Source organism: Lycorma delicatula, chromosome 4, assembly GCF_047948215.1.
Source record: "Lycorma delicatula isolate Av1 chromosome 4, ASM4794821v1, whole genome shotgun sequence".
NCBI lineage: Eukaryota > Metazoa > Arthropoda > Insecta > Hemiptera > Fulgoridae > Lycorma > Lycorma delicatula.
The window spans coordinates 15,945,147-15,962,069 of record NC_134458.1 but is presented as its reverse complement, the minus strand read 5'-3'; the positions used below and the strand labels follow the sequence as shown (position 1 = coordinate 15,962,069).

The following is a 16,923-nucleotide window of genomic DNA, read 5'->3' as shown; positions in this document are numbered from 1 at the left end:
GGCAATCCTTCGCTATTGCTAGATCTGAAGTATACATACAGATTAAATGACAACAATTGAAAGTTTCATAAAACCTTAAAAAACTGAACATTAGCAATTTAACAAAATTTAACCTTTCACTTTATAAAAGTCAGAATGTAAATAAATCCAAATGGCAAAACAACAGCACTACCTATCGGATTTAATTCACACCACTCTCTAATCACAGTATTCGGTAGAAAATAATTTTTTAACAAAAAGTGTTGTGGCTGCAAAATCATTACAATTAATTCTGAACATTAAGAAATTTACAAAATATTACGGAACTTCGTAAAATTTAACCTTTAACTTTATAAAAGTCACAAAGTAAATTAATCCAATTGTCAGAACAGCACTACTTATCGAATTTAATTCAAACTACTCTCTAAACACAGTAGTCTGTTAAAAATACAAATTTTAATGTAATAACAATACTAAGCTACGACGCAAGTAACTGATATGCGAAAAAGCAACAAAATAAAAAAAATTCCTAGAATCCAATCGCAGCACCAACTACCGGGTTTGACTTATAAGCCAAAAATTAAAAAAAAAAAAACTTCTAAAATGCGATCGCAGCGCTGCCTATCGGACCCAATTGTGAACCTTAACCATCCCAAGATCAACAACACATAAATAAATTAAAAAAACATTTTCACTTCAATACTGCACCTTACAAATTTTCACTATGTATATTTTTTAATTACACTTTAAAACGTTATTTCAATAAATAATAATATAATATAATATTTCTCAATACGTGCATCCAATCGTACTGGATCCAATTGTGAACCTTACCATCTCAAGATCAACAACACATAAAAAAATAAATTAAAAAAAAAAAAAACATTTTCTATCAGATCAAATTGTGAATCTAAACCATTCTAGAATCCCCTTGAACACACACAAAAAATTTCATCAAAATCGGCCAAGCCGTTTAGGAGGAGTTCAGTGACATACACACGCACACAAGAAATATATATATAAAGATTTCTTTATTTTATTAATTTTTTTTGTTTCTTACTAAAAAAACTTATATAATTTTCATTATCATCTTACCATATGTTTGTCATAGGAATATTTTTTCCTATGTGTTTTCTCACATCAATGCATCAGCATCATCAAAGTATGAAAATTTTCCACATTTTGTAGTCTTATACTCAAAAAACACATAACATCACTGCTTGGTAACTTACAAAAATTAAACATAACTCGTTTGCCAAAGTATTGGACCTTAATTTATCACTTAAATGAATTTTTGGTTTCTCTTCAAAACTTATAGATTAGTAACCTTACATTGATTAAAGAAAATTCAATATCACGCAACATAATGTTATAATATAATACAATAACATAATAATATTGTAACATAATCCAATTCATCATGTTATAATGATTTTAAAAACATGAAATCATAATATTAGTACACTGAATTTATCACTACATATTTCGCAATTAAGATATATAAAAAACAAAGCTAATACAGTTCTTAATGAAATCTATAAAATTGACAAGATTGACAAAGCTTTGAATGAAACTGATTTAGATTATTTAAAAACTAAATCTGAATATACAGGTTGATTCAAAGAAACGGGAAATTTAAAAAATTAAATAACAATAATGAAAATTTTTTTTTAGAAAATGAATTTTATTTCATGTAATTGGACAAATTTTGCCATTTTAGGATACATACATTTTAGTTTATTTTTTAAAGATGACTTGCAGGTGACCTCCTCTTCTATATAAACACTCACGAAGTCTCTTCGTTAAATTGTTCATGGTTTGACGTAACATCCCAACTGGAATTTCCGCAATTGCTTCTCGGATCTTTGCCTTCAGTTCTTCCGTTGTAGCAGGTCTACTGTGGAAGACTTTGCTTTTAAGATGACCCCACAAAAAGTAATCGCAAGCTGTGAGATCAGGCAATCTGGGAGGCCATCTAATGTCACCATTTCGTGAAATGACACGTTGTTCAAACAATCGGCGTACAGCTGCCACCGATATTCGTGCAGTATGTGACGTTGCTCCGTCTTGTTGAAACCAGGCTGTGTTAAGAATTGGTCGAAATCTCTTTTGTTGTTCCACAACAAAGGTTTCAAGCACGGCTATGTAATGAGCCGACGTCACTGTAATCGCAAGACCGTTGTCATCCTCAAAAAATAAGGGCCTATAACACCGTAAGATGACATAGCACACCACACTGTCACTTTCTGGCTGTGCAACGGACGCTGGTGTAGCTGCGTAGGATTTTCTTGTGCCCAGTATCTGAAATTTTGCTTGTTAACAAATCCACTGAGGTGGAAATGCGCTTCGTCTGACATCCACAGTTCGTGAACAAACTTTTCATTATCATATATCTTCTGAAGCATTACATTACAGAATTGTGCTCGCACAACTGCATCATTCGGTTTCAGTTCCTGGACGATCTGCAACTTGTATGGATGGAATTGCAAGTCTTTCACTAACATTCTTCGAACACTTGAACTATGCAATTGTAAAGATGCTGAGAGACGACAGATAGACCGATGTGGACTTTGTGTGACAGCATCTTGTAAAGCTTGAACATTCTGTGGTGTACGGACGGTTTGCTCACGGCCTGGAGGTTTCTTTTTCATTGCCGAACCAGTTTCCTCAAAATTAGATATCCATGTTTTAATTGCATGTGCTGATGGAACACGGTCGTGCCGTCCCAGATTAAAATGACGGCGAAATTCTCTACACGCTCTCTCCACACCGTCCTTGTTTTTGTAAAATGCTTTGATAGCAAATGCACGTTACGCACCACTCCAAGGGTCCATGACAACTAAATGGCAGGTTAGGTTAGAGAGGCTGGTGCCACTTATCAAGTGGTACCAATCGCCCACGGCTACCAATACAACTTTCAAAATTTCCTGTTTCTTTGAATCACCCTGTATAAAACACAGTATTAAATACACATCATGTAATGATGTGGAACTTGATTTAGATAGACAGTATTAAGACAGTATATTATTTTCTTATGAAAATGTTTTTGACGCATTACATAAATGTTCATTAAACATACCCATTTTCCATGTATTTTTGTGAAAAATTATGCTTCAAAATAGAAGTAACATCAGTAATCTTTGAAAACCACTAAAAACAAAATCTTGGTAAAAATTAATGAAATATACCCAATCTTTGGGATTAGAATGCGATTATGTATGTGCATATTGTTTACAGAACAATATGATTTTCAGTACCAAAGATGCATTTGATTTGTTAGTTAATTACTAACACATTACGTATTAACTGGACTATGAACCACATTATATTTCTTTCAGTAAATAATAATAGTAGTGAATAATTGTTAACAATAACTGTTCATATTTTTACTGAAGTATACCAACATTAATAAATTACAGTCTTTAACTCAAACACTAATTTTTAAATAATACATAAAATATTTCAGCATCGTAGCAATTAATAAAGCACACTTACTTTACCTTTTAATGGTACATAACATTAAACAATATTAATTATTTATGAACAACATTTTATAAATTATTATTCACTCCACTTCAAATCAATATGTAACAACTTGTATAATTATGAATAAAATGGACACAATGAGAGAAATGTAATAAGAGAGAAAGAAAACGTGAACGAGTCGCAGGCAGAACATCCGCACCCAGTAGAAGTCTGACCTGCACTGAAGAAAGGTCAAGGTGATGAGAAGAAGGGGAAGCAAACTAGGCCGTAGACAGAAGAGTGTGTGTGTTGACGACAACAGGTAGTGTGCAAGTGTTAGTGCGGGAAAGAAACAGCATAACGGGAAGTTTGGGAACGATTAGAGAAACGTGGGGAATTCAGGAACGATAAACATAACAGTGATTAATTTTTTATAAACAAGCAGACCATTAAAAGAATTATGTAAGACTGATAAGATAATTTCTGAATACGAGCAAGTTGAGGAATGACATCATCGCAGACAAAGAAAATTAAACTTCTAGGAACTTTGATAATATTAAAATTGGAGATAACAAAACAGTTATGACTAATTTGGCTAAATAGAAATTGTTTTTATGAATCATTACGACCACAGCAGACAAAATAGAAAATTACAGTGAACTTGACACTATGAGAAGACCTTGAATTTATTGGATTAAAGCTACTTTACGCACAGGGGTAAACAATCACATTACAGTATTACATATTAAAGTATATATTTATAAAAATCACACAAATTGCCATGTTGTCCAGTTTAATTTTAGGCCTGAAATGATTAAAATTCTACTAATCTTTATCTTTTATTGCCAATGCAGAAATTATCAGATTAAATAATATTATCAGATTTAAAATTTATTTGTTCATTTATGAGTTTTGAACTGAGTGATTTTGTTTTTATTATTTGTAAACTCTCCCACGCATTCATATTGCATACCTTTATTGTAATATTCTAATTTGTTATTGTAATACCTTTATTATAAGCTTTTATTATTTTCATTGTTTTATCGGTTACATAATATTCATGTCCTGTATTCGAGATATGTGGTGTGCATAATTTGATTTTTCTGGCTAATTCAAACTTACATTAGCTATATCTTGTTCATTCATATTTTTAAAATTTATTGTTTGTCCAGTGTATCTACTATGACATGATTCACAAGTCATTTTGTATATATCAGAGCCATTGTACTTTTCTGTTTGATCAATATGATTTTCATTTCTAAATTATTACTAGTTTTATATGCTATTTGTGTACCAATTTCTTTTTTGAATAGTTATGTATTTTTATAAGTTTCAGGCTCTAATTAAATAGCATATATTTTTCATCCCTTATATTACTATTGTGCGAACTTAATTGTATATATTTATTTATTTAAATTTATTTGAATACATACAATATTATACAATCTGATAATACACATATAATAAAGAGCTACAAGTAAAAATACAATACATCATTTTTAATAATACATATCAAGCCTGCTTTCAAAAATAAATACTTGAGCCAAGAGCAAGAGTAATGATAAACATCATAAGAGTAATCAAACAAAAATCTTATCAGAATCACAATTTACATGTAAAACAATATTACTTAAATACCACTGAAAGTAGAAAAGGAATAATGTATAGAAAGTGAAATATACAATACATTAAATATAAACACAACATAACTTATAATATACAACACACATACAATATAATAAACAAAAAGTGTATATTTATCTATACATAATTGATTATTCAATTTTATTTTTATGCATAGTTTGTCTGCCATGCATGCATGATAACTATTAAACATTGCAACTTGCTTTATGTATCGAGGATGAATCATACAAATATAAACTGTAACTTTTCTTAATAAATTTATTGATTAATAATATACACAATTTATACCTTCATCAATTCTCTATATAGTCTCCTACCCAATCTACACACTTTTGCCAATGATTTGGAAGCTTGAATATTCCTTGTTCGTAAAACGTTTAAGGATGAGTCGTCAACCAATTGGGCACGCACTTCTCAGTGTCTTCATTGTTTTTGAATAATTTTCCTCAAAGTGATTCTTTCAAGGGTGGCAAACAAAAAATAGTCACCGGGGACAAGTCTGGACTCTAGGGAGGGTGGTCGAGGGTTTTCCAGTGCATTTTTTCCAATTTATCCTTTGTCAAAATCGCGTTGTGCAGCCTGGTATTATCATGAAGAAGGATGACATGTCTGATGGGCATACCACGTCCTTTGTTTCTTTAGGCGGCTTTTGTTGACTGTATTGGTTGGCAATAGTAAGCTGCATTCTCCGTTCCTTGATTGTGGATAAAATCAATGTGTAAAACTCCCATTGAGTAAAAAAAATCATTGAAAAACTTTTCCAGTTGACAGACAGATTTTGGCCTTCACTGGGCAGCCCTCATCTTTTTTTCGCCACTCCTTACTTGCAGTTTTTGACTCTAGTGTGTAATGATGGACCCATGTCTCATCACGTGTGATGATGCTCCTCAAAAAATTGTCCCCTTCTTGCCAAAATCAATTCAGAAGTCTCTCACAGAACTCCAACCTACCTGTTTTTGATTTTCGGTCAACAACCTCGGAACCCATCGAGCACTAATTTTTCTAAAGCCAAGATGATCAATGATAATAGATTGAACACTCCCATAGCCGATACCCACTTCTGATGCCATTTCTTCAATAGTGAACTGGCGATCACCTTCAGTAAGCTCTTGAATGTCACGATTGTTGTCAGCTGTGAGACTTGACCATAGGTGTTGAACATGACTTTCCTTTTCTACACTTTCTCGCCTGCCCTGAAATTGTCTGGCCCACATATACACTTGGTTCTGGAACAGTGTAGCATCCCCAAATTGTACCTTTAAATGAGTTAAAATTCCTGCAGGTTTAATGCCTTCATTAAAAACTTTATGATTATACATTGTGCAACAGATGACGGAACCTCTTGCTCAGTTATGGCTGTACTGATAACAGAACAGGCAGAGGTGTTAACCAAGGTGGTTTTCCCTCTTTAACACACTGAACATTAACCCCAGGTCATGAATATAATGTAATTGGTAAAACAATGAAAATAATAAAAGCGTTTAATAAAGGTTGTAATAAACAGGTTCTTATAATAGAACCTGCATAAACAAAAAATATAAACATGAAAATCAGTACAGATTCTGTACGAAAACTTGGAATCCTTAATTGATACTATGAAAAAGAAGCGAATTTCTTTCTGTGCACACTTGTTAAGATTACCGCAGGATAGGATTACTAAGAGAATTATCGATCAATTTTGGTCTTTAAAAAATCCGCCATTATGGATCAAAGAAATCAAAGAAGACATGCAAGAATTAAATTTGACTTACAAAGATTTACTTAATAAATCCGAAAAATTAAAATTTGTTATTAAAGATCCGAATACCAACTTTAAAGTAAGAATTTTTAATTATACAAAAAGGGTTTATTCTGAAGAGGATCATAAAGCAAGATCATTAAGAATGACTAAATATTGGGAGAAAGTGAAAGCTAAGGACTTACAGGCCAAAAGATCAGCAAAAAAGACTTGAATTATTCTGACTAAAGTGGTCCTTTGCGGCCTTAAAAGTAAAAAAAAAAAAAAGGTTATAATATGAATGCATGGGAAAGTTTACAAATATATAAAAACTAAAAATGATTCAGTTAAAAACACAAATGATCAAATAAATTAGAATCTGATAACATGTTTCTGCTCTGGCAATAAAAGATTAGTAGAATTTTAAAATTCTAGATTTTAGACTAGTAGAATTTTAATCAGTTCAGGTCTAAAATTAGATTGGATAACATGGCAATTTTGCATGCTTTTTGTAAATATATACTTTAATATGTAATATTGTGATGTGATGCATTTTTTTTGTGTGCAAGACTACAAAACATGATGTGGATAATTTTCATTCCCTGATGATGCTGATACATTGATGTGGCAAAACATGTAGGAGAAAATATTCCTATGACAAATATATGGTAAGACGATAATAAAAATTATACATGTTTAGTAAAAAATAAAATATATAATTATATACCGTACAATAAAAACTGCTGATTAATAAGTTAATATATACTTAAAGATTTTCATAATATTATTAATTTCCAATTTTGTTTTCCTCTACTTTTTCCAGAGTGTGCTGTGCAAGTGTTTCTCGAACTTTTAAGCTTTTAGCTACTGGAACTCTTAATAGTGAACTGAGATTATGGAATCTGCAAGAAACAAAACTACCTCCTTGTTTAGTCTCAAATGTTCCTCTTGGCTGTGATACTCAACCTATAATTTATCAACAACAGTTAGTATGATATATATTTATATATTTTTTGCCCATTATAAATTAGCATTTGTGTTGAATTTTATGGGATAAAAATAAACAAAAGTGAATGATAGATCATAAATAAATCATTTTTATTTTAAAATAATATATTCATACAGTGTACTTTATTAATATTAATGGATAAATAATATATTCATCCATTAGCTGCAATATATCTTCCGTTATCCAAGGTTTTCTACCAGTTCTCTTTGTTCTGCATAAGTTTGCTTCTGCTTACCAACCGGGTTGGTCTAGTGGTGAACTTGTCATTGCAAATCAGCTGATTTTGAAGTCAGAGTTCTAAGGTTCAAATCCTAGTAAAGGTAGTTAGGTACTTTTATAAGATATGAATACTACATCATGGATAGCAGTGTTCTTAGGTGGTTGGGTTTCAATTAACCACACATCTCAGGAATGGTCGACTTGAGACTGTACAAGACTACAATTCATTTACATTCATATATGTCATCCTCATTTATCCTCTGAAGTAATACCTTATGGTGGTTCCAGAGGCTAAACAGGAAAAAAGAAACGTTATCACCCTATTAATGCTACTGCATATGCTGTATTGTTTTTAATTTTTATTTGTGTTAAGATAATATCACTGTACTATAATGGTAAAAGATTGTACTTAATACAGTTGTGATAATAAGAAGAATCTGAGGCTTTTCCTGGTTTTTACAGTATTTAATTGGCAGTATTATTTGTCATTCTAAAGTAACATTAATATAAGCTACAGTGATAAATTTAGAAAAATTATAACTTGTAAAAAAATATTGTAAGAATTTTAATCCTAAAACTGGTGGCTGTTAATTTCAGTCAGCAATGTATAGCCTGCTTTCTAAATTGGCATGTTTGTTTTGTCAAGAATTACAAATATCAAATCTTGAATTAGCCAGTTTGTCAGTTTAGGTGTAATTTATATTATTTTAAAAAACTAATTCTAAAGTTTCCTTTAATTTATTTCTTGAATTTATAGTGCCATGTATTTGTTACAGTGATAATATCAAGAAGGATGATGGTAGATATACATATTGGCTTTGTCTGTTTGTAACATATTTGTTTTGTTTTATGAATTTTTGGTTCTTTCCATTAAATAAAACCTTTTTTGAAGTGAATAATATTTTGTAAGATTTTTTGGTAGTTGTTACAAAAAATGTCTGTGGTTAGAAAATTATAAGAGTTAATGTTGCCTTTTCTCTGATGTATAACTCAATTGTTTTTCTAACCACAGTGTGGTTAGAAAATGAATGTTTACTTAAACTGTGGGTATTTTCAGTTTGAAAGAATTTTCATAAAACCTATGAAAATATTCTTTTATTATTTCATATTATTTTGTATGATTAAAAGATTTATTAGTTGGTGTTAATTGATGATAATATTAAAAGAAGAAATTATAATTAAATAGTTAAATTAATTCTAAATAAAAGTTAATGTTACTGAAAAACCTCTGAGTTCATGTAATTAAAACTAATTAAAAAGATTTAAAAAAAGATGATAGTGATTAAAACAGTCTAAACATCTTAAAAATTAAAATAATGATTTTTTTTACCTTCTATAATTTCAAAATCCACTGCATTAAAAAGCTTAGATACTTCCACAGTTTACATGGTCCACTTGCTATACAGTCCCTTTAGAGACCGTATTACATCTGAAAAGTGGATTCAATGTCAGGTACATTTTTTGTCCAAGTCCCAAAACAAAAGAGTTTTATAAAGACAATTGTATATAAATAAATTCAGAAAAGAACAAGCTTTAAAACAAGCGAAATATCATTTGGCTTGGCATAAACTAGGTATATATGAGGTATGCGGTTTATTGCTAGATTACATCTTCTATTTTACAGGTTGTAATTAGTTAATTTATAAGAAACAGAAATTGTTTGAGTATTTATTTGACAGATATTATCTGTTATAACTATTGTATTAAAAGACAAAAAAGTGTCCTAATATGAACAGAAAATATGAAGTTAAAAAGAGATTCACTTTCTCTTCTGTTTATTCTGATGCCCATAATCCTCTATGAATAGAATTTAAGTATTGTCATGCACTGATTTCACATCTCTTTCTCCCAGTACTGCACATGAAGCAGTTATTAGATCCTTGGTTATATGGTTAATACCACCTGTTGATTTTTACACAAATTATGCAACCTGTCTGTTCTTAGTTACCATCAGTTTATATTAAGCATAGATGAAGGAAAATAAATTAAAAGGTTCTTTATAATTTAATTCAGTTCTTTTGTATTCATAATTGTACAATGTAGCATCTTATATGTTGATTTTCACAATCTTTTTATGTTTCGGTTAGAAATAAAAATACATGGAAGAATTAAATTTTTATATATTATACTGCCAGATTGAAATTTTAAGTTAATTTATTATTTTTTTAAATTGTTTTTAATTTTTTTAGAGAAAGTCGTTATTGCATCCTAAGAGGTCATTGCGGTCCAGTTTATGATACAGCATTCCTTACTGAGGCAGATGTTGTTTTGTCTGTTTCTCACGATACAGATATGAGAGCATGGAAGCTTGGTGACTACTCATGTGCTGCAGTTTATAAGTATGATTGTTTTATTAATAGCAGCATTTTCACACTTTTAATTATATTTATATATTTTGTAATCAATATAATTTTAATTTATATTTCATAAAAAAAAATAAAATTATCAGAAGTTTGATAGATATAAAAGCATTTAAAAGTTTGAAGTCTGTTATTACAGATTGTGTCATTGTTATGTCAAACTTTTGAAAAAGATGTTTGATGGCTTATTATGTCATGCTAAGTAGACAACATGTTTGCTAAATAGAGATGTGGTCTCGGAAAAAGGAAAATCTACAAAGACAGCTAGTTACTTAGTTTTCTTTGAAGAAAAGTTAGTTACGTGTTTACAGTGATGAAAAGAATTCTGTATTTTTTAATCTTACAAAAGCATTTGGTGATGGAATTCATGAGAGTCATTCTGTGTCAAATCAACAAGGTGGATAGCCATTCACAACCCAACCGACTGGGATTTTTATGAAATTTGGTTTGAATTAACTGTTGATAGAGTTATGAAAAAATACTGAATTTCAGATCTCTTATCATTCATTATCCATTTTGTTTTCAGAGCGCTTCAGATTTGCTGGAAAATTGCAAAATTTGACTTGCGGCAATAATGTTAGGTCAACATAACTTTGTTATTTATTAAGTTAGAATGATAAACTTGGACTTATTTTAAAGCTTATTTTATGCTCTTTCATATGATATAAATGTCTATGTTTACATAAATCTTTATTTCAAGGTCTTTGACATTTGACCTTGAATTTTAGAAAAAACGTCTTGAATTTTTTTATGAAAATTATGCTCTAGTCATCATTATATTATAAAACAGCTGTGTAAATTTGAAACTGGAGCCGTATTGGAATCAAAAAAGAAAAGAAATAAAATGTGTATAAATGTTTTAACAAAAAAATCTTTTTTGTGGGGTTTTGAGGTGGTAAATACTTAAATTTTTGTTGGCTGAACTTGCAAAATCAAATAAAATGTCTTGCAAAAAGAAACTAAAAGTAATGAGGTAATATGTTGCTCATTTGTTTTGTCTAGTAATAAGAAATAGTATATCTCAACTCAATCAAATGACCAATGATGATGTAATGCGATGACTCAGTCTAATTAATATAAAGTGAAAGACTAAATGTATTGAAGCTTACTATATCATCACTTTCTTTGTGTAGTGTGTGTCCAATGTTTAGTGTAAACAATATTAACTGTGACCTATAGTATTTGATTTACTTAAATAATTTATTTGTGGAATAACATGATGTAAGAAAGCATGAGCACTGCATAAATATGCCTGCCATGAAGTCAAGATATTCATTGTTGGTTTATTATTTGCTAAGTGTTGGTGTAGTTGCTTTTAGTAAAAGTAAGGTATCTTTTGAAATATGGCAACTTTTTACAGTAATAAATGTTGTAATCGATTTCAAGAAGTAGATCATAATAATGTTACTAAAAATTTAAGAAAAGTGTTACCATGAATGACAATAAAATCCAAGTTTAGAAAGTGATTGGAAAATTTGTGATAAGGGTCAGAAAAAACTTGCCTCAATTATTAATAAGGCTTCAGCAGAAGAAGAAGCAGATGATGGTGAAAGAAGCCCTCTACAATGAAACGAATTATACATTAGACAGGCAAAACAACTACTTAAAGAACAAGGGATTCTGTCATCACCGAACCCTAAACCTGGAAAGTGTATGGATCAAAATATAGTTGGATGTGTTCAGACGTTTTATAAATCAAATGCCGTAAGTTGTGTATTATAAATCAAATGACATAAGTTGTGTAATGCCAAGCAAAAAAGACTGTGTCACAATTAAATCACCTTGTGGAAACATTCAAGTTCAAAAAAGACTAGTACTTACTAATCTGAAAGAGACATAAACAGTTTAAAGAAACTCATACTGGTATTAAAATTGGGTTTTCTACATTTGCTGCTTTATATCCTAAAAATTATGTTTTAGCTGGTGGTAGTGGAACTCATAGTATATTTGTGTGTGTTTCACATCAGAATGTGAAATTAATGTGTGAAGGATGTAAATTAGATTCTTTAACAAAAGAGTGTAGCAATAATTTTGCTTCTTATAAACACTGTATGGCACAAATTATTTGTAATTCATCTCAAGAAATTTGTTACTTCTTGGTGAGTATAAAACTTGTCCAGATTCTGACAATTTTAAAAACATTTTAGATGTAGTATTTGTTGAAAATTCTGTGCGCAAATTAACTTTTAAACACTGAATATCAACTGATTGTTCAAGTTTAGAAACAGTAAAGATGAACACAGAAAATTTTATTGAGACATTTATTGAAAAATTATCTATTCTCATTCACCATCCATTCGTTGCATCTCAGCAGTCAAACTTCTTAAAAAATGTAAAAACTGTAATTGAACCTGAAATCTTTATCACATTATGTGGCTTTGCTGAAAATTATTTATTTGTGCTACAAGATGAAGCCCAAGGGTTTCACTGTAACAGTCAACAGGCTACAATTCATCCTTTTGCTATTTATTTTAAAAGCCAAGAATTTTTAGACTCTTTAAATGATAATTTAGTTGTTGTGTCTGACTGTCTTAAGCATGACACAATATCAGTTCATTTTTTTCAGAAAAAAATAATTCAGTTTTTAAAAGAAAAGTATAAGTATACACTTATACTTTTCTTTAGAAAGTATATTGTGACCAATTTACTTCTTAGATGGCTTAGCAGCACAATATGAAAACAGTAAAAATTTTGTGAATTTAATGTATCTTAAGGAAGATTTTGTTGCCGAGGCTGAATGGCACTTCTTTGCCACATCACATGGCAAGGGTGCATGAGATGGTCTTGATGACACTCTTAAAAGATTAGCATCAAAAGCAAATTTACAATGCCTATACCAAGATCAAATAACAGTCACTCAGCTTTATGATTGGGCTTGATCAAATATTAAAAATATGAATTTCATATTTGTTTCAAATGAAAATTATCAGAAAAAAGAAAAGTATTTGCACCTCGTTTAGCAAAAGTGGTGGTGATCCCAGGCACTCAAAAGTTGTGTTCTTTTTTACCAGTTGGGAAAGGATATCTTAAAACAAAAATTATTTCTGAAAATGAAGAATATGAATAACATAAAGTTTTGCACGAAACAAAAGTTGGTTTTCCTGAAATTTCTGGTAGAAAAGGTTTTGTCAACTGCATTTATAATGGTGGTTGATGGTTGGCTTGTGTATTATCTACACATGAATCAACAGAAGTGGAAGTAAGTTTTCTTCACTCTCAAGGTCCATCCCGTCTTATGTTTTTCTAGCACATAGTGATATTCTAATATTACCTTAACTGGAAGTACTAATGAAAGTTAATCCAAAAACTGCTACTGGATGTACATATACATTATCTGAAAAGGAAACTACTCAGGCAAATGAAAAACTGATAGTGAAATATTCACGTATTTCAAATAAGCAAATAAACAATCTTTTAAAATTTAACTTAATACTAATGTTATTGGTATAATTTTTAAGTAGCAATAATTGAAAGCCAATGAAGATATCAGATTACATTTATTAAATCATTATTATTAAAACTATTTTTATTAAGAAACATTGCTTTGAAAAATTAAGCAGTACATTAAGTCAATACAAAAATTAATCAATACATAAGTGTTGTTGATGTATTTTATCAGACTTTGTTAAAATTAATACAAATTAAAATATTTATTTAAAATAACAGCTACTGGAATGAAACAGTTAATTTAAGAATGCATAAAACTTTAATTTGAATTTTTTATTGATTTGCCTTTTTGTATGTTGTGTAAGATTTTAAGATGGCCAAAATGCCGAAATCATAAACATCATAACTGTAATTATTATTTTAAAGATATCCATTATTATATTTTAATTATTAGTCCTACAATTATTATTTCTATTGTAGCTTCTTGTATTAGGAGAAGTAAGTTGAGAACTATATTTTATACATAATTATGTCTTGCACTTGAGTTTTTTTAGATCATTTAAAAATGTATGAGATTTATTGTTTTACTTAAAATTATTAATTTAATTTCACTCTTAAGCATAAAATGTAATGATTTTCAACCTCATTTTGACTTATTTAATATTCATTGCAGTTATAAAACTAATTAGAAATTTAAAAAAAAGTAAATTTTGCTAAAATATTGATACACACTTTATTTTTTATTCCCTGATTTCAAAGCAGTCCCAGTGTCAAAATTTTTCTACTGTTTCGTAGTATAATGAAAAATAACATGAATTTTTCGTAAAAAAAAGAAAATTAATTTTTATGGAAATTCAAGGTCAAAGGTAAAAGGTTTTTCCTAATTCAAGGTCACCTTGAAATTAAAATTTATGTAAACATAGATTTGTTGTATATCATGTGAAAGAGCATCAAATAAGCATTTTAAATGAGTAAGTTTATCATTCTACCTTAATAAATAACAAAGTTATGTTGGGCTAATACTAATGCTGCAAGTCACAATTTGCCATTTTCCACCAAATTTGAAGGGCTCTAAAAACAAAACATATATAGAGATCTGAGATTCAGATTTCAACACTCTTATCAACATTTCTCATTAACTGTGTCAGCAGTAATTCATACCAAATTTCATGAAAATCCCAGTTGGTCAGGTTGTGGGCCTTGTTGATATAACAGAGTGACCCGACAAAACCGTTTGGAGCTATAGATACTCCAATTAAGTGGATCAAGTCTTAATAAACAGCAGGGGACATTATATTAAGGTAAAACTGGGACACAGATTTTGGTTTCGTAATTGGAATTGTGCATCTGTACTGCAAAAGTCAATTTTAGATCCTGTTTTATTTGTCATTTACTTCAATGAATCAGGGAGCAGTTTTAATACAAAGAAATTTAGTATGATAATTGATGTATGCAGATATATAGATTATCTATTTAAATAAAAATTTATTTTTGCATACTAGAACTGCAGGCACATCTGAAGTTTCCCTTAATCTAAATCAAGGCAGTCTACATGGGTTAATCCTTTAAATCCATTTATTAAATATATATGTATATATTTAGCTCAGGATATTGAACTATCCTACATTGAAGATTTCCTTTCTCTTTACTAATTCAGTAACTTCTTACTACGGCTGAATGATACTTATTCTAAATGGGTTGATAGAATTCTATTCAATGAATTGGTAGATATGGCTGAATTGGTAATATTCTAGACTAACCAGACAGCTGTAGTGGCACAAGCCACCATTTAATTTCCATATACATGTTTGTGTTACGGTTTCTACATCCAATGAAGTGTACTGTAGTTATTCTATTCAATAGGAGCCATAAAAAAATTCCTAAATCAGTTTTGACATAACCCGCAGATTCCAAATGTGGTTAGACATCTGTTTAACTACAAGTATTTTTACTCCTAAGGTTTCTTTATAATAATTTTCTTGCATTAGATTATGTACTCTGAAATTCAGCCTGAAAGACAAGTAATGGTGCTTTCAGATTGACTCCATGATTTCTCAGTTCCTCATGGTCCAAGATAAAATATTACTTTAAAAATTTTCTACTGTTATTAAAAAATGAATATTTGTTACTTGCATTAGTCGTAATATGAGTGGGCTATATTTATCTTAGATAATTGTGTTTGTTCTTTATATTAGATAGTACACTTTAGATTATAAACTCTTGCTTGTAACCCTCTGTTTGTGGGATGTGATGAATAATTATGGTAGTTCCTACAAAAGATGTCTGGTCTGTAGATTTTCTGCATTTTGAAGGAAGTGTGATCCTCTACTTAAGTTTAATATTGTACTCATATGGTGATGGGAGGGAATCCTTTAATATTTGTCATATTATTATTCTTATTGGTTGGATAACAAAGATTTTATGCTAAAAAAAAATATAGGTCAATGATTACTTAAAGCCTACACTATTTTGGTCATTACTTTTGTAAAAAATAAGCTCTGCCTTGCTCCTTTCTTTCTATGTTTAAATGGTGATAGACATCAGGGATTGAAGAACCTTCACTGGATAATCAACAGAAACAGTTGAGGAAGTAAGTAGACATTGTTGAAGTAAAGAATTAAAATGACAAATGTAAGTTGAATTGAAGCTTATTTACAGAATATGTTAACTACTCAACAGCAGCTTGCGTATTATTTATTTTTTTAACCGATCATTAATTAATTTTTTATAAAGAGAGAGAAGAAATATATATATATATATATATATATATATTCTACTAAATAAACCACTCAGTACAGGATATTGAGATAACACATATCTCAACTTAATTTTTCATGAAAGTGCTTTCACAGGGTCCTTCATCCTTAGTCATGATTTGAAATAATTCCATTATTGCATAATACAAATTTAAAAATAAAAGTAATGAAAAGTGCTTATTAATTTATTCGAGTACTGCTATTTGTTGCACATTTTATATGACAAGTCTTCCTCAAACAATGCCTGATGGTTTATAAAATTGAAATTTTGTTTGTATTTTTATATGTAATATTTTTCTAATATATTAAATTTTATGTCAACTTTATTAATTTTTAATATTTCAAAATTCATGTTAATATCAGAAATAGAATGTTTGTTGTTTATTA

General features: G+C 29.7%; 1 protein-coding gene across 3 annotated transcripts in view; it reads left to right on the top strand.

Annotated features, from left to right (window-relative positions):
- The window catches only part of LOC142323137 (TAF5-like RNA polymerase II p300/CBP-associated factor-associated factor 65 kDa subunit 5L), a 118,654-nt gene that overhangs the window by 56,587 nt on the left and 45,144 nt on the right, over positions 1 to 16,923 (top strand). For all 3 annotated transcript variants that reach the window (XM_075362393.1, XM_075362394.1, XM_075362392.1), the window contains 2 exons: positions 7,629 to 7,790; positions 10,223 to 10,372. In XM_075362393.1, the coding sequence (XP_075218508.1) occupies positions 7,629 to 7,790; positions 10,223 to 10,372 (312 nt within the window). The remainder of the gene's footprint in view (positions 1 to 7,628; positions 7,791 to 10,222; positions 10,373 to 16,923) is intronic.